The following is a 22381-nucleotide window of genomic DNA, read 5'->3' on the forward strand; positions in this document are numbered from 1 at the left end:
TCCCAGAAGGCAATGCCACGCTCCTTCTCCGGCCCCTCAGCCGAAGGCCCACCTGCCTGCCGCGGGTTAAGACTGGGAGGCCGCGGCGCGCGGCGCGGGCTGCCGCACATGCGCCTTGAGGGAAGATGGCACCTGCCGGCTGCTGCTGCTGCTGCTGCTGCTGGGGCGGAGCTGTGGCCGCTGCGGGCGCCGCCGGGCGCGTTCTGGTGCTGCTGCTGCTGGGGGTCTTGTCCCCCGGGTCGCGATCGGGCGCCCTGGCCACGGAACACTACTCGCCACTGTCTCTGCTCAAGCAGGAACTGCAGCACCGGCAGCAGCAGGAGGCCCCGGCGGGCGGCGGGGGCTGCAGCCCGCCGTCCGGGGACTGGGGGGAACAGTACTCGGCCGAGTGCGGCGGTGAGTGGGCGGTGACGGGCGGGCGTCCGGTTCGCCCCGGGCTGTGGAGGCTGCGGGGTCGTGGGCGGTGGGCCCGGGGACCAATGTGAGGCATTCGGGGCTTCGCGGCTGCCGGCCGCGACGTGCACTCCAGGTGGAGCCAGCTTCGCGAGGTGTCACGCCCGGCCGCCTCCAGCCCCCTGCACCCACGCCGCTGCGCGCCTTCCTCTCTTAGCCGCCGAGGGGAGGGCTGTGGATACAGAAAAGAACTGACAACCTGCTCTCGGGGCCAGAGAGCCCTAGCAACTGTTGAAAGGGTGTTGGATGGTCGAGGAAATGGCCGGTGGCCCAGGATACCCCCTATTCCCGCAGGCCTGGGTAATGAAAGAGGGACGGAAGGACTGGGGCACGTAGAGGATCGGGCCCTAGGGCGAGGCTTCTTGGGGCCAGGAGGAGTGGTGGGGACCGCCTTAGTCTGGAAATCAGGTTTCCTGACCTTCTGGGTTGAGGTCTTGTTTTAAACACAATTTCTAAAAATTTGATCCCCTGGAAGGTAAAGGGGACAAAAGAGTAAGCTCATCTACTTGTTGATATTTTGCCTTCACTTGTTTAAGGTTAACCTATAATCTGTCAGGTATCTCCCTGATTGTAAAAAGAGCCCTAAGGCCTTGAGCCTGTGTATGTCATAGCTATGTGTATGTTGGAACTAAGCCAGTTCTTTCATTAAGATCGGGCAGTATTGGCTTCAGTTTAATAAGTCATGACAGATGCCTCAGGGAGAAAATATATATTTGTTTTGAGGTTTTGTAGTGGATCTTCTCATTCATCAACCCCTTTCCTTTCTTCTTCCCTAGGAGAGTTCCCTTAAAGCTTGCTTTTGAAATACAGATAATCACTAGTATTCAGGATGCATTTATGGCCTGGCAGCAGTATTGTTTAGCTTATGTACCTGGGAAGACAATAAGTATTTTTTGGCTGTTGGATGTTAAAATTAGCACATTCTGATTTCTTGAGGAAGACTCACTGAGGTATATGTGACTTTTTTTATTTTCCAGTAGACTAGTACAGTATAAATTACATGGCCAGCATTACATAGTGGAAAAAGAATGGCTTTTACCTCTGTCACTTTATGTGACTCCAAACAAGTTAATAACCTGTCTTTGCAAAGTTGCCTCCTCTGTAATTTGAAGACACTGTTACCATTAACTAATTACAGGTTTTTTTTTTTTTTTTTTTCCACAAGGGTGCTGTGGGGAAAATGAGAAGAAACAGCTAACATAAATGGAGTGCTTGTATGCCAGGTGCTGTTGTGAGAACTTTAGTTTCATTAACCTAGTCTCCCAGTCAGTCAGAACTCCTGTAACTACCTCATTGGATAGTAGTTCCTTTTCTTTGGATCAAGAATGAAAGTGGAGGCAGAAGGAAAGTGTCACTTTCCTGAGGTCCCTCAGCTGTAAAAAGACAGCTGAAGTGGCAAAGCTCTGTCTTTAGCACTTGGTGTTTATAGGTAGGAAGACATATTTGAGTATAGACTAGCATGTGTGTATAAATGTTTCTCTCTCCTGCCTTTTTGTAGTCATGTAATACTCACTGGCTGAAAGACCGACACTCAAGACGGTGGAAAATACAAATTGATTCATATTATTGATTTCGATGACTCATGTTACTGTGAAACATCAGACTTATTCCAGTGTCTAAGAGTCCTAGTTTGGGCCAGCTGTGACCTGTATTGAACTTTTTCTCCAAATAGGGGATAACTAATAAGTTTTCATAAACTAAGCATATGGAGGAATCTTCCTGTCCATCTGCCCTTCTTCATTGCTTCCCATATGGAGACCATTATTCTGTCCTTCAAAGGATAAGCACTGTATAATGAAGCATGATTTACTTAAATGTTTGAACTTTCTTTTTATTTCCCCCATGTAGTACTTATTGTTTTAGGTTGGAATTCTAAATGTAACCACTGTCAGTGAGTGGCTTGAGTCTTTCTGACAGGCTTTCCTGAGCTATCTTGAATGTCCCATTAGCTGCCACCAGGTACTGATATGACTTAGGTGCTGCTGCCTTTAGCCTCAGAAAATAATTCCCAGAGCCAACTACTTCTGGCACTTAAAGCTAGCTTTACTGGCTGTAGTATGTGCCAAAAGTCATCTCTGTTGTTGTAGAAACTCCAGAAATGCTCTCATTTCTCCTTCCTTATCGCGGATGACTGGGTAGAAACTGGGCCCTATGAAACCTGTCCCAGCCCCTCTCTGTCCTAGGAAAAACAAATTTAGGAACAAATTCATGATTTACAGCTAACTATTTTGTGGCATGAGAGGCCTATATTCTGTATCCAGAGCCCCCATGTGATTAACAAAAGGGTCTAGATAAGTACCAGAACCCAGAACTAACCAGTTCTTCAGAACTGAACAGACTTCTCACCAACTATTAATTATGTCATTATCACTCGTTCATACAGCCACAAGCCAGCCTGTGTACAGAATATAGAAGAGCAAGTAGAGCCACTTTTCAAGTCTTCTCACAACTTTTAAATGCAGATGCTTGAGCTGATGTCTGTTCGGGTTTAAACCTGCACGTTTACTGAGCTGAATATGTTTTCTCTTAAGATACAACTCCCAGTGATTGCAGAACCAAAGACGGGTTGGTGTCTAAACAGTGCACAGTGTGGCCCACCATCACAGGGATCAGGTCTCGGGGTGGCCCAGCAAGCTGTAGCTGCAGAGACTGCTGCAGAGACCACTGCATGTGCTCTCCGGGGCTCTGGGTCTCAGCCTGCACTTTCCCGTGCCACACTCCCACCCCCCGGCTTTTCCTTCTCCATTACATTTTTACTTATCATTTTTTATTTGAAAAGCATGTTGTAATGCCTCTGACCTCTCTTTTTCCTATGGTGGAAATAATCTTACTCTTTTAAAGAAATATGATGTACATTATTTTTCTTTTAAAGATTTTTTTTTTAATTTATGCATACAGAACTGGGGTACCGGCCAGAGGTGCTGGGGGTGAGAGGATTCGCTAGAGTCAAAGTGGGGAGCACAACAGACAGGCTGACTGAAGTATACTGCTGAGGGGAGCAGTGGGTGAGACAGGAGAGGTCTGCCATGTGATGTGGGCCACCTTCCTAGCCGGGGATCAAACTCGTGCAGCAGTAGCTGTGGACAGCTTGTTGTTCTGTGCTTCAACGCATTGCACCGCCAGGGAGGGCCCTGATGTACAATTTTTCAAACAAAAATAAATTTTCCTTTTTTTTTTTTAAAGTTTTATTTATGTATACAGAACTGGGGTACAGGCCAGAGGTACAGGGACGGTGAGAGGATTCACCAGAGACAGAGTGGGGAGCAGAACAGGCAGATCAATGAAGTAACTGCTGAGGGGAGCAGTGGGCAGGCCAGGGGAGGTCTGCCGCGCCATGTGGGGCAGGGGAGATCGAACTTATGCGGAAGTGGCTTTAGCTTCTTAGTGCAGTGCTTTAACCCACTGCGTCACCAGGGAGGGCCAAATTTTCCTTTTCATTATTACTTTTTGTCCTGTATTTTAGTTTGGAATTATGGAAAGAGATAATGAACACAAGTTTGCCCCCAATTATAGTTTATTGTTGTAAATACTGTGTGTGTTCTTATTTAACTCTCTTGTCACTGAAGTAGGTGTTGTTTTTATCCTCATTTTACCTAAAGGGAAACTGAGATAATGAGAAGTTAAGATAGGTACACAGTGAAGTGAATGGTAACTTGACTTTCATTTGAACCTGCCCTGTTGACCATTTTATCTCCTCAATAATTGTGCACTTTAAGTCCTACACCCTTAAGTTTGTTGAAAGTGATACTATTTATTAACTTTAAGAATTTTATATTTACAAGTATGCATAGATGCTTCACTGAACCTAGTATTTTGAACTCAAATTATTTTGGATTTGTTCTTTCTCTGAAAAGTGATTTGTGTGCTCATAGATGCCACTCAGTGTTCAAGACCTGGGGAAACAGCTGGAGTAGAGTTCTTGTGTGTGTATGTGTGGTTGGGAATCAATATAATTAGACCTGTGATAAGTGCTTTCAAGAATAAAGAGTAATATTTTCAAGAATAAGGAGTAATGTAGGAAAGTTGCTCTGAGAGGTGGCCAGGGAAGACCTCTGGCAAGGCGGTAGGAGAAGAGACCTGAATAGAAACTATTTGGAGAGATTGTAACTGTATCTTAGTTTGACACTGAAATGTTACAGATTTGGTTTATTAAGGTTTAGGTAAGTTACAGACTGTCCACTGATTTAAGAATTCAGGACCTCAGTTCTTTCTAGCAAAACTAAAGTTCATCTCATTCTAACATGTCTCTGGCTGTATTAAGTGGCTTATTATGTGTTCTTTACAGGCAGTCTAAAGTTGCATTTTAATAGTTCAAATATACACATTTTTAGTAATTGTTTCAAAAATACTTTTGTTTTCCTTCTTTGAAAATGTAATATTGGGCCCTCCCTGGTGGTACAGGGAGTTAAAGTGCAGCACTATGAAGCTCTCCACAGCTATTGCAGCATGAGTTCAATCCCTGACCAGGGAGCTAACCCGCATGGCGTGGAAGACCTCTTCTGTTTCTCTCCCTACTCCCCTCGCCAGTGTAATTTGAAATTTGTTTCTGCACCACTTTTTCCATTTGTGTAACTCCTTTCAGTTTTAAGCATTCTTCACATGTATTCATGCTTTTATGTGGGTTAATACAGCTTTGATTAGATTACATTCATGCTTTATTAAAAAACCTTTCTGTCTTTAACAGCTAGTTTTAGATTCTTGTTCTAAAGGATTAACTAGCTGTTGTCTTTATAGTCTAATTCTCATTGGGCAGTCTTTTCAAGGTGTTATGATAATTTTTATTTGACAGTTACCAAAGAATAATATTCTCTTAGAATTAAAATTAATAAAAGAAATATGCCTCTAAAAGAAATGTGCCTCTTGGGACCATCCTGTGATATAATAAACAATGTCCTCAACAGTGGCAGTCTTACGATTGCAGAGATGGTAAAGGCGAAAGGCATGATGCTTGATGGATGCATAGCAGCTGCTTGGTCTCATGTTGCTGTTTGCTCTTCTGAGTTATCCTATACCTCAGATGAAAATTTTTCAATAAAAATCTGGCATCTGATTTTCAAGTTCTAGCCTGTCCATGGGGAAAAGCCCAGTTACCCTTGTTTGCAGGTGACTGTGTATACTACCCATCTAACCAGATCAAGATGGCTGGGTGATGAGACTGACCTGGCAGCTGTTGAATTCCTTATAAAAGGTTTTACTTTGGAGGTTGGCTGTGGGTTTGCTGTCTGCAAACTTACTTGGTTTTCATTTTCAGACATGAGTATGTGACAGATGTGTCCACTTCCAGTACCACCTCCTCTTTTCACTTGGAAACATTGTGCTCCCATCTCTATATTCTGGGAAAGGAGCAATTGAAGAGAATTAGCATGCTTCCCCCATACCCCAATCCTAAATGTCAGCCTGCCTACAGCTGTGCTGATGGCCTTTGGTCCTGTTGTGGTGAGTTGTCTCCTCTCTTGTTTTCCATCAACACATACATGCTTGTAAGAGCTCTCATCTTTATAAAACAAGCAACAAAGACAGGACCATATGTCCTTTCAGCCACACCACATCTTTCTGTTTCCTTTTATAGCCCAATTCCTGAAAGGAGGTATTTATAGTCATTGCCTCCTTGTCTCCACTTCTCTTTTGAACCTGCTACTGTCAGCTCCTCATCAAAATTGCTCTTCTTAAAGTGAGCCTCATGAAGGCTTTAGGAGAGGAGGAGAGAAGTTTGGTTGCATTGTTGCTCTGAAACAGTTTTTTTTTTTTTTTACAAGAATCCAGCTTTGGCAGAATGAGCCCTGACAAATGTACCTTTATTGATTTATCCTGTAGCACAGGTGTGGCAAGTATAGCTTTGCTATTTCTCTGTTTTATGACCTTTTATACATGTTCTTTAATGTTGGACTTACTTCCCCAAGTGTGCAGTGAGCCTAAGGTACGTTTTATATCAAAGATAGAGGACCAGAAGTATGTGAAGGCTTTTTTTTTTTTTTTTTTTGTGATGGCATTTTTAACGCTGTCTAGTACTTTTTCTTTTTTTTTTAAAAGATTTATTTATTTATGCATACAGGCATACAGAACTGGGATACAGGCCAGAGGTGCAGGGTGGTGAGAGGATTCATCAGAGACAGAGTAGGGAGCAGAAAAGGTATTTTTTTTTTTAAAGATTTATTTATTCATATAGAACTGGGGTACAGGCCAGAGATGCGGAGAGTGAGAGGATTCACCGGAGACAGAGCGAGGAGCAGAACAGGCAGATGGAGGAAGTACACTGCTGAGGGGAGCAGGTCTGCCGCGCCATGTGGTCACCTCCGGGGCAGGCGGGAATCGAACTCATGTGGAAGCGGCTTTAGATTCTCAGTGCTGTGCTTTAACCCACTGCGCCACGAGGGAGGGCCCAGAAAGGTATTTGATGAAATACACCGTTGAGGGGAGCAGCAGGGTCAGGAGAGGTGTGCTTTGCCATGGGTCAGCTCCCTGGCTGGGGATCAAACTCATGCAGAAACAGCTGTGAATATCTTTGCAGTGTTGTGATTTAACCTATTATGCCACCGGAGAGGGCCCAAAGCTGTCAAGTACTTTGATGACTAAAATAAACTTAGGGATGAGAGTAACAGGAAGCCTCCCTCCCCCGCCAGCATTTTCAGACTATATGTATAGTGACGTTTAACAGTCAATTTTCGTTGAACTGTGGGCATTATGCCTTTTTCTCACATTATTCCTGAGAAACATATATGAAGGTATTTGGTGGTAATTATTCCTGTTTTACAAATAACATAACTGAGGCTAAGAGACATTAAAGGACTTGGCCCAAAGTTAAACAGCCACCTGTTTAAACAGGCATCTGAGCTGATTCAGTCTGGTTTATGGCCTGTGCTCTGAACCACTATTTATATTACTTTGTTTCCAAAAAAATAAAATTTGAAATTAGGAACAAGTAGAATTAAATGTAAGGGCTTGTTCATTGAATTTACTGATAAAGTTTAGAAAATTATCTAGCAAGGCTAATCAAGAAAAAAGAGAAGGAACATGTATTTGACTTAGGTATGAGGGAGTATAATGAAAAGTGAAAATCATTATAATCATTGTGTATATAGCTTTATGGCAAAGATGGAGAACAATTCAAAATGGGTAGTTCTTTAGAAAAAGGTGATTTATCAAGTTCACTACCCCTTTGCCTTCCCTTTAAACATGTCTCCATCAGGGTCAGCTCTTTTTTTCTCTTTAACTTCTAGTTTCCTACATTTTCCCACATTCTCTGCTTTATCATCCACCATAAGTTAATGATTATCAAATTCATGTGTGGCTCTTATCTTTCTCTGGAACTTACTAACTACAAGGGAGAGACAATGCCAATTTTGAGTGTTAATGAGCAAGAGACCTTAGCCCTAAGTTCACCCTCTACTTCCTAAACCATTCTTCCAGGGCTCTCCCTGGTGGCACAACAGGTTAAAGCATAGCACTGTGAAGCTAGCTGCAGGCATTTCAGCACAAGTTCTATCCCCAGCCATGGCACAGCAGACCTCTCCTGATTCCCCCACTGCTCCCCTCAGCAGTGTACTTCACATCAGTCAGCCTACTCTGCTCCACACTGTCTCTGGTGAATCCTCTCACCATCTTTACACCTGGCCTGTACCCCAGTTCTTTAAAAAAGAAAAAAAAAAAGCATTCTCTAAAACTTGCATTGCATTTCATTCCTTTTTTCCTACCTGCACTAGCTGGAAGCTGGTGCCTTTTTCCTCTTTCCATCCCTCATTTTTCATAAAACTCTGTCTTGTTTACCTCTTGTATCTCTTTAGACTATGACCCTCTATTTCAAGCCAGTGGCCTCTGCCTTTGGACTTTTTTCATTTTTTGACTCACTGCAGTCTCGCTTGGCCTTCCCTCCTCAGACAGCTGTTGGTGATCTATTTTCCTGCGTAAGGCTTTGTGGCTTCTTAGTATTAAAGGAGAAAGGGAATTAATGACCTGGAGATTAACCCTAAGAAACAAGAAGCAAGAAGGGAACTTGGAAGGGCTAAATAGAACAAAGCAGAATAAATGAATTAAAAACAGAACAATAGAATTGATAGGAGCTACTTAAAAAAAAAATAACCGATAATGCTAACACATAAATAGGAGAGGAGATGCAGATGTATATTAGAAATCAGGGGCCTGGTGGTGCATAGGTTAAAGAAAACACTATCAAGCTATCGCTAGCCACTGTAGTACAGTTCATCCCCAGCCAGGGAGGTGACCCATATGGCGCAGCAGATTTCTGACTCGCCTGCTGCTTCCCTCAGCAGTGGATTTCACTACATCTGCTTTTTTGCTCCTCACCCTGTCTTCTGTGCGCCCTCTCACCCCTCTACCCCGCCCCTCCCACCTCTGGCCTTGTATGCATAAATAAATGTTTTTTAAAAAAAGAAATCAAGGGATATGTGCAGTTATAGAAGTGCTTAGGGTTAAGAGACAACTATGTGGAAATCTCTGCTAGTAAGACTAAAAATATGAAGCAATGAAGAAATGCCTGGCAAGATCATAATAAGAAAAAGATGACAATCTGTAATGTGCTTTGAGACTATTTCTGTAGTAATCACTGTTTAATTTTACTTCTATGAGTTAAGCAAGGAGCACAGCATACTTCTTAATTCCATGGACATCTACACTATTTAAATACAACTGTTTGGGTTATTGTAAAATATTTGAAGCCATTGTACACAAAAGATGTTTTCAGACTGAAGGACAAATTTAACCTGTTCTAGACAATTCTAGTTAACATCTAACAAACAATTTTCCTATCGCAGACCTTACCAAACCAGTGAAAAATGCTACTACCAAAATCCCATACAGTTGGAGGTGGGAAATAGAAAGGTTTGTAAGAGTTATAAAAATTCTAAGTAAATTGTTAGTAGATGGAAGCCAGGAAGCAATTGTAATAATTCTCTGCCTTGGTCAATTAAAATTTATTCCAAAAGTACAAAAGTGATTCAACCTTTGAAAAAATTTTAATTACTTTAGTTGGTCAAAGAAGAATCAAGTGAATATCTTAAAACTCTAGAATCACTTGATAAAGTTAAGCCAATTTTCCTGATTAATTTTTTTTTAATACAAAGTAGGAGAATACCTCTTTATATAGTAAAATACATCATTCTCAACCCCAAGGCTCAGAGCAGTTTCTTACAGGATGTTTATAAATGTTAAATAAAACAATTATCAAAAGTTGAGGAAATTTTGGGCCTCTAAGTATAGTATTAATGTCAGGAATAGCAGGAGTGCCTTTTATCAATTTTAAAAAAATATTTATTTATGTATAGGAACAAGGGTACAGACCAGAGGTGTGGGGGTGAGAGGATTCACCAGAGTGGGGAACAGAACAGATATACCACTGAAATACAGCGGGCAGGAAAGGAGAAGTCTGCTACACCATGTGGGTTAGCTCCCTGGCTGGGGGTTGAACTCCATTATCTGTTGATGGACATTTGGACTGGTTTCATCTGTTGGTTACTATGAATACTGGTGCGCTGAACATGTATGTGCACATACTTGTTTGAGTCCCTGTTTTCAGTTCTTTTGGGTATATAACTAGGAATGGAATTGTGGGATCATTTGGTAATTCTGTGGGTTTTTTTTGAGGAACCATCAAACAGCTTTGCCTAGTGACTCCACCACTTTATATCTCATGTTCTAATTTCTCTATATTCTTGCAAACACTAGTGTTTTTCAATTTTTCAGTAAAAATATTATAACCATCCTGGTGGGAAAGAGGTAGCATCTCATTGTGCTTTGATTGCATGCCCAAATTAACTGTCATTTTGGGCATCTTTTCATGTACTCAGTGGCCACTTTCATATCATCTTTGGAGCATTCCTATTCATTTCTCGAGCACTTTTTAAGAAATTGGATCATCTTTTCCTATTGAAAGTTGGGAGTTATGTATGTGTTCTGAATTCTAGAATCTGAATACATTTTTTAAAATATTTTATAATGATTTGACATTGTTCTCCTCTGATTTATTTTTTAACATGTGGTAAATACTTCCAGATAAGGCATGTCTAATGAAAGAATCTCAATAATTCTATTAATTCCATGTATATAGTGAGAAGGGTGTTGACTAGTATTCATTTCTGTCCTATTGTCTTTAGAATAGTTCTAACCTACTCCCCTACACTGCCAGTGGGAATGCAGATTGGTCCAACCATTATGGAAAGCTGTTTGGAGGTTTCTCAAACTGTTAAAAATGGAGCTTCCATGTGACCCAGCAATCCCACGCCTAGTTATCTACCCAAAGGACACAAAAACATTAACTCAAAAGAACAACTGGAGCTGGAAGGGATCATGCTTAGTGAAATAAGCCAGTAAGAAAAAGAAAAATACTGGATGGTTTCACTCATAGCAGGAGTGTAAAGAATCAGGAAGAAAAAAAAAGGCAATTGTAGTAAAGTAAAAACAAAAAACAATGAACAGCTATAAACCACAGACATTTTATGGGGGTGAAGAGGGGAATAGGATCAAAACTGGGGTGGGAAGAGTGCATGGGACTATGGTGATGGCACATGGGTAAATGGTGTGGGAAGCCCATGGGGATTACAACTGAGGTGGAAAAATGTACAAAATGAAGAAAATAAGTATATTTAAATAAATAGTTCTAACCTATCCAGACCTCATTTTCCCAACCTGATCATTTTCAGAATGGTTGTTAGAACAATCACTGATGCATGTATAATATATTTGGAAGTTAAAATATTGCACAGTTGTTATGTAGAAGATAGAATGCCCTTTTTGGTGTTTTCTATACTTGTCTTTATTTTGGTATTATGGATTCTTATCATTCCAATATATAGTATAGAGCCATACATTTATGATGAGGAGAATAACAAGGAATATTTGCTTTTCAGAGTCATCCTTTTTGAACTTCCATGATTCAGACTGTGAACCCAAAGGATCACCACCCTGTGACTCGTTGCTTTCTCTCAACACTGAAAAGATTCTGGTATGCATTTTCTGTCATGCATTCTCTTTTTGTGACCTGAAGCACGGTGACATTAGCTCTAAATGGTGGAAGTCACTTCAGGTTGTCAATGGAGAACAGGGTCTGATTGGTTCTGTGTGGTATAAGATGAATTTAGGTCATCTGGTATTTGCTCACAGTGAACTATGAAGACTTTTAAATTGCATGGTTGGTCATTCTGGAATGAGGAATTTTAAGTTCCAAAGAATGAAGGCGAGCTCAGGACTAAACTATATTTCTAGCAATCTTACGCGTTTGAAAGTTTGATCGTATAATCTTATCTTCCAGTCTCTGCCTAAGTGGGTATCTTTTGATAGCTTTTTAACAGAGTCAGCTAACCTGTACAGGAGACCCTGTCATTCCAGGGATGACTACCAGGCACTATGTCTTCATCTGCTGATTCATGTTAGCATGTATTCTGCTCCTGCCTAGCTGCCTCAGTATAGAGGGACCTTCTTTTTATTTACACTTAACTTTAAGAAACTGAGTTATTTTTTTCCAGTGCCCAAAGTTAACCATTTTTTTCCTCTGGGCTTTTCCTTTCACGACCGCCTACATGTTTGTCTCTTGGTTAAAAATATCTCTTAGAGGATATTCTTTCTTCTCCAAACAATGTCTTTTGCCTTTTCATGTAAGAATTACTGAAAATGGGTACAAAAATCAAACTAAGGAATAATCAACTGATTTTACCTAACAAACTGAGTATAGGTAACTTGGTGTATGGCAAAACTTAGTTTAGACTTGTCCAAACCCAGAATGTTCTGTTGTCTAAGTAGTGAGTTAACTGTCACTAAAAACATTTAAATTGGACAGTCCCCACCTTGGATAGGCAAATGATTGGGAGTTATGAGGAACCTTTCTACTAATAATAATTCAAGTATTTTCTACTAGTTACATTTTTAGTTTGAGTTTGTGCTGTGTAATAGTCATTGGGAGAATGCTCATAAAACTTTTTCCATAGATAAACTGTTTGGAGGTTTCTCAGACTGCTTAACATGGAGCTTCCCTACGACCCAGCAATCCCACTCCTAGGTATCTACCCAAAAGACACAAAAACACTGATTCAAAAAGATACCTACACCCCCATGTTTATTGCTGCATTATTTACAATTGGAAAAACATGGAAGCAGCCCAAAAGCCCAAAAGTAGATGACTGGATTAAAAAGATGTGGTACATATATACAATGGAATATTACTCAGCAACCAAAAAAAAAAGAAACACATGTTTTTTGCAGCAACTTGGATGGAGCTGGAAAAGATCATGCTTAGTGAGATAAGCCAGAAAGAAAAAGAGAAGTACTGGATGGTTTTGCTCATAGCAGGAGTTTAATGGACCAGGCGAGAAAATAATTAAAATAATGAACAGCCATATACCAGAGACATTTTGTGGGGGTAGAGTGGGGAATGGGATCAAAAACGGGGGGGGGGGGAGTGCACGGGATTATGGTGATGGCACACGGGTGACTTGGTGATGGGAAGCCCACGGGGATTACAATTGAAATGAAAAAAAAAAGTATAAAATGATGTAAAACTAAACTATTATATAAAAAAAAACCAAAAAAAAACTTTTTCCATAGGTTTAAAATATGGAAGTCAAGCTCTTTATTCATTCATTCACCAGATACTTACTTTGTACCTATCATGTGACAGTACTGATGAGCCAGATAGCCTTTGTCCCCATGTGCTCTTGACTCCTACAATCACTAATCAAATAATTATATAAGTAAACATAGAAGTCCATTGTGTAAATCGTATGAAAGAAAAGGAGAGGGCCAATATCTCCCGTGAATGAGGGGGATGTGGCAAGACAGACTTCAGGAACTGAAGTATAAAGGGATCTGAAGGATCCACTGGAGTTAGTGGACTAGGCATGTGGAGCTGTGTTTTTAAAAATCCCTGATATATAACCTGTTATCACCATCCACAGAAGATGTCTATACATGTAGTACTGGGAATAGGAAAAATGATTTTTAATGGGGAAGTAATTTGTTCATGCTATACTTTTCCTACCTACTTCTGTTGTAGATTTTATTTCTAACATAATAAAAACACTTTTAAATCAGATATGCTCTTCTCAGTATACTCTTGATGTTCCTTTGGAAATGGTTCTTTTTATGGGATTTCATTTCTGTTTTCTTCATGTGTATATATATGTATGTATATGTATATACATATTTTTTCCCACAGAGCTTGGCAAATGATGTGTATTATTAGACATGGTTGCCTCCAAAACATGACAGATCCATCATTTTGTGTGAAGGACAGGTACTTGTCTGTGAAGTCACTCCAGTTAACTAAGCTAATTTATTTACTTTGCTTTCCCTTAGTTTCCACTTTTGGGTTAGCTCTCCTGCCAACCATACATGTGTGTCTAAGTGGATTCTTGATGAGCAATCTGCTGCATTAAGTAGGATGGTTATGTTCAGCACTTGCAGGGCATGGAGTTATAGAATGTCTTGCTTACTTCTCAGGTTTTCTGGTCCTTTCTTGGCATCATCTCTTATAACTTGCACCTCTTATTTCTCAAATATTTTTGGGCTTAAACACAGTATTTTCCTTGAAACGCCAGTGGAGAGCTGGTCTCCAATCAAATCAATAAAAGTGTGGAGGGACCTCTGAAGCAGCCAGCAAGATTAATTTTTATAAAAGCAAAAGGTATTTATTCCTAGGGCTCCCTTGGTAGTGTAGGAGTTAAGTCTCAGTGCTGTTACCACTGTGGCCTTAGTTTGATCCCTGACCAAACAGCTATCCCACACGTGACCGCTCCTGTCTCACCTGCGGCTCCTCGTAGCAGTGTTATTTCAGTAAATCTGCCTGTTCTGCTCCGTCTCTAATGAATCCTCTCATACTCCTGCACCTCTGGCCTACACTCCATTTCTTCTACACACATGAGAAAAAGAAGATAACTCCTGAAAAAACAGAACTACTAATGATTAGGAGAAAAAGCAAATCAATTATTACACAAACTGGCCTGAAGTATATAAGTGATGTAACTTAAAGTGAATATTTTCTCCCATGTAAATCAAATGTAGATATCTTTTTTAAAATATAAGTTTGTATTTTAAGTTTTCATTTGTGGTAAGCTGAAATGTATGTTTATTTGTTTTTATTTCAGAGCCAGGCCAAGTCTATTGCAGAACAAAAGAGATTCCCATTTGCTACTGATAATGACAGCACGAATGAAGAGTTAGGTGAGATTTGACCCGGATGTTCCTGTGGTATTTCCTAGAATGTATGCTTATGTGCAGAGTAAGTTTGCGGGATGGTAAAGTAGAAAGACACAGACTTAGCCCTGCCAGGATGAGTGGCATTCAGCCCTTGTGAGAGTCCTTCCTGGTGTATGTGTCATAAAGTAAACACTTTGGCTGGAATGATTGGTAGGGACCGTTCCATCTCTGTGTTCCGATGGGAGTTAATAATTATGCTGATGAGTTTTTAGGAGCTATTATTATTCATTTAAAAGTTATTTATATTTTGTCACCATATGTGAATATGTAGAAAAGAAAACAATAAATCATTCTACTTTAAATTTCTGTGATTAGGAAAAATACATTTAAAAAATTTAAATGAATTTTACTCATGACACCAGTCATACTTACTAGGTTGGTCAAAATAATGTGGGTGTAGAAAAATTGAATGAATTCAAATCTGCAAATGGGTCATGCTGTTTGGCTTGTTCATGGCATGTTTAAAACAGGCTGGTCTCGCCAGTGTCTATATGCTTTGGGTGCTCCCTCACTGCCTCATTGGAAGGAGTGAACACCACCACGTACAAGGCTGAGCTTCACGTAAGCACATGCTCCCTTGAGGGCCTGATCACCTGAGGCACATGCAGAAAAATGTTGCTATCTGATTTCAAATAATCACTTGATCCTTGTGCAGGCATACACAGGTAGGTCAAGCTCTTGTACTTGCTCCTTTCCGTGTTAGTGCAAGTAGTAAGAGTTGACCCTTTGAAAGTAAGAATTGCATTTGGTGATATTCTTTGAATAGACGTTGAGACTTAATTGCCCTTTATTGCATCAAATCTTGGTCTTTCCTAAAGTCCTTGGATTCTGTTCAGCCAGGTACTCGCTTATTAAATAATTAATTAAGGACCTTATGTGTGCCACACTGGCTCTACAGTCTAAGAACATTTCACATGGACTCTGCAGTAGTTTAGACCCTGAGCTGGCTTAAGATCTTTTGAACTATAGCATTTTTTATTGGAAAAATAACTATCAACATGTTTGGTGCTGGGAGATGTAGAATAGCTGGCTAGTAACAATTTCTGTGGTAATTCCAGGGAGATCAGTTTTTCTTTGAATTCTTAACAACAAAATATAGATCCAGGTTTTATTTTTATTTTACAACATTTGGATTACAGCTTTTTTGGAATAGTACCCTGAGGGTTTTCTCCAAAAAATGTTTATGGTTAAATGGATAGGTTTGGGAGATACATTTGATTTTATTTGAATGGAATTCAGCAGCCAATTTATGGGTAATGCTCAGTATTGATCTCCTACAACTGTTATTTCTTCCTGCATTCAAAAAGTACAAGTTCGCGCTTCAGTCCCTGTTGGTCTAATCATCAAGTAATCCCAACCATTTTGCAGTCCAGCCCAATGCAGAGCAGTTTTGGTACAGCCTTGCACATATTAAGAATGCAATACATGTAGTTATTCATGTTGCTCTTTTGATTATTAATGATCCTTTACCTTTCCAAAGATACCTTTGGTTATCTTATCAGGTACACATTCTTGATGTTCTGAATATATGCATTTGAACTTAATTTTTCTTTTCGAAGAAAAAATTAAAAAGTCTTCATTTTATTTTGAAGAATGTCCCCCAAAACTCTTGGTATTATTATGATAGTGAATTTTTTTTTTTATTTATTTAAAGAGTAAGTTTATTATAGACAGGAGAGGAAAGGACCCTGGCATAGGCACAAGTGGGCAGGAAGAATTGCTGATAGTGAATGGTTAACTTTTCTTGGGTTACGTATAGATAGTCTAAATCTCTGCATTAATATTTCTGCTACATTTATGTTTTAAGTTCTGTCACCTGTCAGGGAATTTAAGTTTTGTTGACAATAAAAATTTCAGTTGGCCCATCTTCTGAATACCTATTAAGTTCTAGAATTAGAGGGTTGCAGTAAAGCTTTTTTTTTTGCAAAGAAATATGATCAAAGTGGTATGATATTGAGACATACAGTTTTTTTCAGGAGATTTAGGGAATTATGGCAAATAAGGATGTAAATATGGCTTAGACTATTAACATTTGTAGTCAAGTGAAAAAGTTTTAGTTAAAATATTGCCATATTTGAAGAGATAGTCATGACTGACTTAAACATATCACTTGAAGAATTTGATCAAATACAGTTTCATATTTCGTATGTATTTTGAGTATTATTATGACTAATGTTTAAATGGAAGAGGTAGGGAAGGGACTACCATTGCTTTACAATGGTGTGAGTTATCTATAGTTAAGCATTATATTAATATATATATAGCATTATATTAATATATATACTTATATATATATTAATTTGAACCTCTGTATTTGTATTTACATTTTTTACTAGGTAATTGGTAATAAATTCAACAACTCCAGGAATAGAGATTTGTGGCTATTTGGTTATTCCTCATAAGTTTCACAGTAAAAATCACATTGCTATGTTTTGTGTATATTATCCAGGCTTATCACTAGCTCTTTTGATGTATAGATAGGGAAAATCAAAAAAGGTTACTCGATATTTGAAAGTGAGTAATATTGAAAGTGAGTGATGAGGTTAGAAAAAGATAATTAGTCCTTAAGGCCTTATAGGCAGGTCTTTCATAGGTGACTTTAATAATTTAAATCTAGATGAACCAGAAGATGGATTAGCAAGTGCTGAGTGGTAGCAGCATTAAGTTGTATCTTTTTATCTTTTAGGTTTTCTAACTGCTCTGGTTCTTGAAGCTGCCTTTTATATTTAATAAAGAATATAGTTACTGATTTCAGTCTGAGAGCTTTATTCTTTCCTTTAATGTTTTTGTATTTTGTTTCATAGCTATTGCTTATGTGTTGATTGGCAGTGGTCTCTATGATGAAGCAATAAGACATTTTTCCACAATGCTTCAGGTAATTATTTTTCTCATTATGTGATTTCATGTTTATAGTTATAACAAAAATGTAGACTTTTTGCATAATATGCTACAGTGAAATAAAACATTTATTTTAAGAACAGTCAAGAAAGTAAAGGAAATCAAACCTGACTGAGCACGTTCTTGGTGCAGGGTTATGCCATACTCTCATTTAAACTTTGTAGTATTACTTTATTTTAAATGAGAAAATATCAAAGCAATCAAATAATTAGCTTCATGGTCTCCTAACCATTGTGTGGCAGAGATGGGATTCAATGCAACTTAAAAAAAATTAGCTTTAATTCACTTCTCTCTGTCTACTGTGTTGTCTTCCAAGAGGTATAGACACTAGAAATCTTGGAATTCCAGATGTTACTTTCTGTGCAGGAGTTGATTTTTACGGTTAACTTAAGTTCTACTCGTGGATTTTTCTCACCTTAAAGTATAATTATGACAAATTTTTAAATGAAAGACTTTATTGGTGATTGTTAAAATCTGGCTAAGATGAAATGGTTAGATATACAAGTGTAAGAGCTGTGAAGAGACCCCTAATGCCACCTAATATTGCTGACAAAATGCCTATTAGTATTGAGCCGTATGTTTGTAGACCCTTGACTGTGCCCATGTTGATATGTTTGCTAGTAGAGTACAGTGAAGAAAATGTGGACTTCAAAGGTACTCAAGTCTAATGCAGTCTGCTGGGTTATGGGACAATAATACCAACAGATTCTTGTTAGATTTAAGTTAAATGTACACTAGTACCCAGGCCTGGGCACATAATAAGTGTTCTGTAAATTTTAGCTACTCAAAGCACCATTCTGGCATATTTGTCTATGGGAGCCAACAAATAAATTACAATTAATAATTTAAAAATTGGGCCCTCCCTGGCGGCGCAACTGGTTAGGATGCAGCACTGCAAGCTGGCCACAGCTGCTTCAGTGTGAGTTTGATCCCCCACCCTAAAGGGGACCCGCATGGTGCCACAGACCTCTCCTGACCCACCTGCTGCTCTCCTCAGCAGTGTACTTCGTTGATCTGCCTGTTCTGTGCCCCACTCTGTCTCTGGTGAAGCCTCTCACCACCCCTGCACTTCTGGCTTGTGCCCCAGTTCTGTATGAATAAATAAGTAAATCTTAAAATTTTTTTTTTAAATATAGATTTAACTATGTTGATAATTCTTTGTTCTCAAAAAATTGATGAAATGCTTTCAGTTAAAGTCCTCAGATCCAAGTAGATGTGTGTTTGAGTGGTGCAGTAGTGTTCATTGGACTTTTAAGTACAAAGTGTAGATTTAAATAGGTTTAAAAATCACCTTTCTTTTCAGTGTTGCAATCTTAGTGAAGGTAAAAAAAGTACTTTTTACATAATTAACACTTGACTTTGCTTGAAAGGGAGATTTTAATGATTTATAGGAGTATGTGTCAGTTAGTTTATGGTAATCACCAGCAGAAAACTGTATGAGTGTGCAGATGTATTATCAGTTCATTCTCATTGAAAAATATTGTTGACATTGTAGTTGAAAGTAATATAACAGTACTAAAGAAAAACCTTAATTAATCAAGTTTCCTAATTATACCATTTTACCATTATTAAAAATTTTTAAGACCTCAAAGTATGCATTTGTGTTCTATTATCTAAATTATATGTACTATTTGTATAACTTTTTCCACATAATTTTATCCCATAAATGTCATTATTTCTCTACAATCTTATTTTGATGTATTAATATGCCTTTGTGTTGTCCATTTGTTGTTGTAAAACATTTCTTGTATAGTAGTATTTTGAATGTAAATCAGAATGTCTATCTTAACACCAAGAAATAATAGTATTAAAATTTTATATGCGTTTTCATCAGTCTGTGATACGATGGGTTATTTTTAAATGGGAAATTTTTTTGAGAATGTATGATTTCTGAGGTTGTACTAGTTTTCTGTCAATTTGAGCTATGGGGAGGAGTACAAAGAATGGGAGAACAGGAAAAAGTTGAAATACTGCTGGTCAAAAGAAGAAAGAAATGGGTGTTCATTGCAACACATTTTTTTGTGCAGCAGGAGTGCCTTTGACTTTCCTGTGGGTGATTTTCTTGGTGATGTCTCTTTTCTTACCCTGTGTTTTGGTGTCTCCTAATCTTTTCTACGTCATGACTTATGGAAAGTCATATTTATAAGACACACTGGTGTGATAAAAAGGAGCAAATTTAGAGGCATCCTGATAGAGCTTGGTGAAAGTTTGCCATATTTTTGTATTAAATGACCGTAATAAATACAAAGATAAATGTTAAAATTCTTTTCAAAAATTTTAATGAGAAATTTGGTCCTGGGTGAACATTTTGATATTAGAGCATGTTTGAAATCAATGCATACAGTTCCTATTTAAGGGTTTCCATTGATTTCTTCAAACATTAGATAGCAAATCTTAACAAGCCACTGCAATGAGTTTGATCTCAGGCCAGGGAGGTGATCCACATGGCATAGCAGACCTCTCCTGTCTCACCCTGCTGCTCCCCTCTGCAGTATATTTCAGTTAATCTGCCTGTTCTGCTCCCCACTCTGTCTCTGGTGAATCCTCTAACCACCTCAGCTCTGACTTGCATCCCAGCTCTTATATGCATAAATTAAAAACAAATATTTAAAAAAAATTGGCACTGGTGATGATTGTTTCCACCCAAACCTTTAGGGTGTTTTGAGTTAACTATTGATAAAACTTTTCTTCTGGACAGCCTGGGACTCCAGTGTGAAGCAGCTGAGTGTGGACTCTGAGTCTATTCATAGGAAGCTGAAAACAAATGTGAACATGGGGCCTCAGAGTTTCTAGATCAGTCATTTTTATAAGCTCATTGAGTGTTAAATTTGGATTTACACATGCAGGCTACTTGAACTCCAGAATGGCCTTTTGATGTAAAGCATTCGTACATGCCTGTCTTTGGTGTCAGTCAATCATCTTATGAGGTAGTTCCAGAAACTTAGCTGTTTTGAAGTGTTCATTTGAATATTTCTCCAAATATGGCTTGTTTAGTACCTCTATAAAAGAAAACATGCTACTTGAGCACTAGGGTTTCTACTGAGTACAATTTCTAGGCCTAGCTCAGCTCATGCATATTGTGAAAACTCCTGCCCTTATGTTTATGAGTTAGTTCCCAGTTTTCAGTGGATTTGCATCGATGATAATATTTTTGAGAAGTGGAACCATTTCTTGACTTCTGTTCTTCTTTGGTCCTTGCTGATGCAGGGTTGGGTAACATAATTGTTGCAACATTTTTACAAGGTGATTAGACTTTGCTATTAATTATGTGACCTTGAGCTCACCTGGTCCTGATTTGATTCTGGTAAAACCAAATCCATCAAAGAACTTTATTTTACATTAGACAAAATGTAAAACATTCTTCTGCATGTGGTTTTGTTAACATCTTTATATGTCTATTTGTCCACCATTTTGGCAAAATTTAAACCTAATTACATTGTTGTATAGTTACTTTTTGCCTTATCTGTCCCAGTGATTTTTGAATTTTAATCAAAAAGTCAGACTTGTGGAAAAAGAAGTTTGTAAAATTTAAATTCATTATATAACTAATACTGAGGATCGCATATTAGACCTTGGATTTGAAAAAGCTGATATTTTGAGAATTGAGACATCTAGGTAGACATGATTAGCTTATATTATGATTATGTTTGCCTAACATAAGTAATATTGAAAGGTTGAAATATTTTCATTCTGAAAATTTTACAAAATATACATTATTAGACTTGTATTTTCAAAAACTATTCAAAAATTAATATTCTGAGCCCAATTTGTTTTTAGAAATAAGCATTTTTATTTGAAAAATAATTCAACATGACATTTTATAAAGAATTTTGTCTTATTGTTAATATCTAAAGGCAATAATAGATAAAATAATTCTATCAATCAAAAAAGTAACAGAACCTGTTACTTAAATTTAGGAACCCTTAGTACTAGACTGTAATTGTGATAATGACCTTAATTATATATATCCTTCTATGCTGTAATGTAGAATTTGGAATTAAAAGAGAAAAATGTAAATATCGTGTATATCTGCAAGATATTTAGGTTTTCTCTATTCATTTAACTCTTTCTTTTTAAAATTTCTTCTACTACCATATCGAGGATGTGTAGTTATTATGGTTGTTTCCATGTCATAACATAGTCTAGTATTAAGGGTTCCAAAATTTGGATAAAACTGATACAGTTTTATCTACCTTTGGCATTTCTGGAAGTTAGTTCCAGCTTGGTTATGACCAGACCAGGCATGACTTGGGGAGTGCTGGGGAGGGACCATATGTGGGACCACTGCATTCGTCTCTGCTGGCAGAGATGTGGTGACATGTGAAATCCTTGGAGCCCAAATGATGAAATTCAGGAAGTTGTCAGTGTTCAAATATTTCTACTGTTTTTAATTTTTGAATGGCTGGTTTTAAAGTAGGTTTAAACATTTTTATTGCTATTAAAATGTTGTAACTGATTGCTGGTGCTTACACAAGCCATTCACCATGGCATATCTGTCACACAGCTTTGCTGTGCTAAACCCTGAATCTCGCCTTACTCGTCCATCAGCTGCACCTCATTGTTTCTAGCCATGTCACATTGGTTGCTTCCTCCATGAGAATAGATCCTGGAGAAGCAGCTTTCATCTGATAGTCTTTAATACTCATTACTATTAACTGTCTAACATGTGGTGAGTATTTGTTGCTAAATAATAACTGCCACATTTGAGGTTCATTATGTCCCAGACTCTGTGATAGATGCTGCCAACCTCTAAATGAAAAGACATGCCCCTGAAAATATTGCATTCCAGTGGGGTGAAAATTTGCAAACTCAAAATAGTAATGTAGTAGGA

The 22381-nt window shown here is 38.5% G+C and overlaps 1 protein-coding gene across 3 annotated transcripts in view; it reads left to right on the plus strand.

Moving 5' to 3' along the window:
- The first annotated feature begins 91 nt into the window (after nucleotides 1–91).
- Nucleotides 92–22381, plus strand: part of TTC13 (tetratricopeptide repeat domain 13) — a 59251-nt gene continuing 36961 nt past the window's right edge. For 2 of the 3 annotated variants that reach the window (XM_004691141.2, XM_004691140.2), the window contains exons 1-4: nucleotides 92–396; nucleotides 11313–11407; nucleotides 14541–14616; nucleotides 17457–17527. In XM_004691141.2, coding sequence (XP_004691198.1) covers nucleotides 126–396; nucleotides 11313–11407; nucleotides 14541–14616; nucleotides 17457–17527 — 513 coding nt within the window. In that variant the 5' untranslated portion in view covers nucleotides 92–125. The remainder of the gene's footprint in view (nucleotides 397–11312; nucleotides 11408–14540; nucleotides 14617–17456; nucleotides 17528–22381) is intronic. The other variant, XM_012731407.1, reaches the window with a different exon arrangement.

This window comes from Condylura cristata, unplaced genomic scaffold (assembly GCF_000260355.1).
Source record: "Condylura cristata isolate star-nosed mole 26May11 unplaced genomic scaffold, ConCri1.0 scaffold00030, whole genome shotgun sequence".
Classification (NCBI taxonomy): domain Eukaryota; kingdom Metazoa; phylum Chordata; class Mammalia; order Eulipotyphla; family Talpidae; genus Condylura; species Condylura cristata.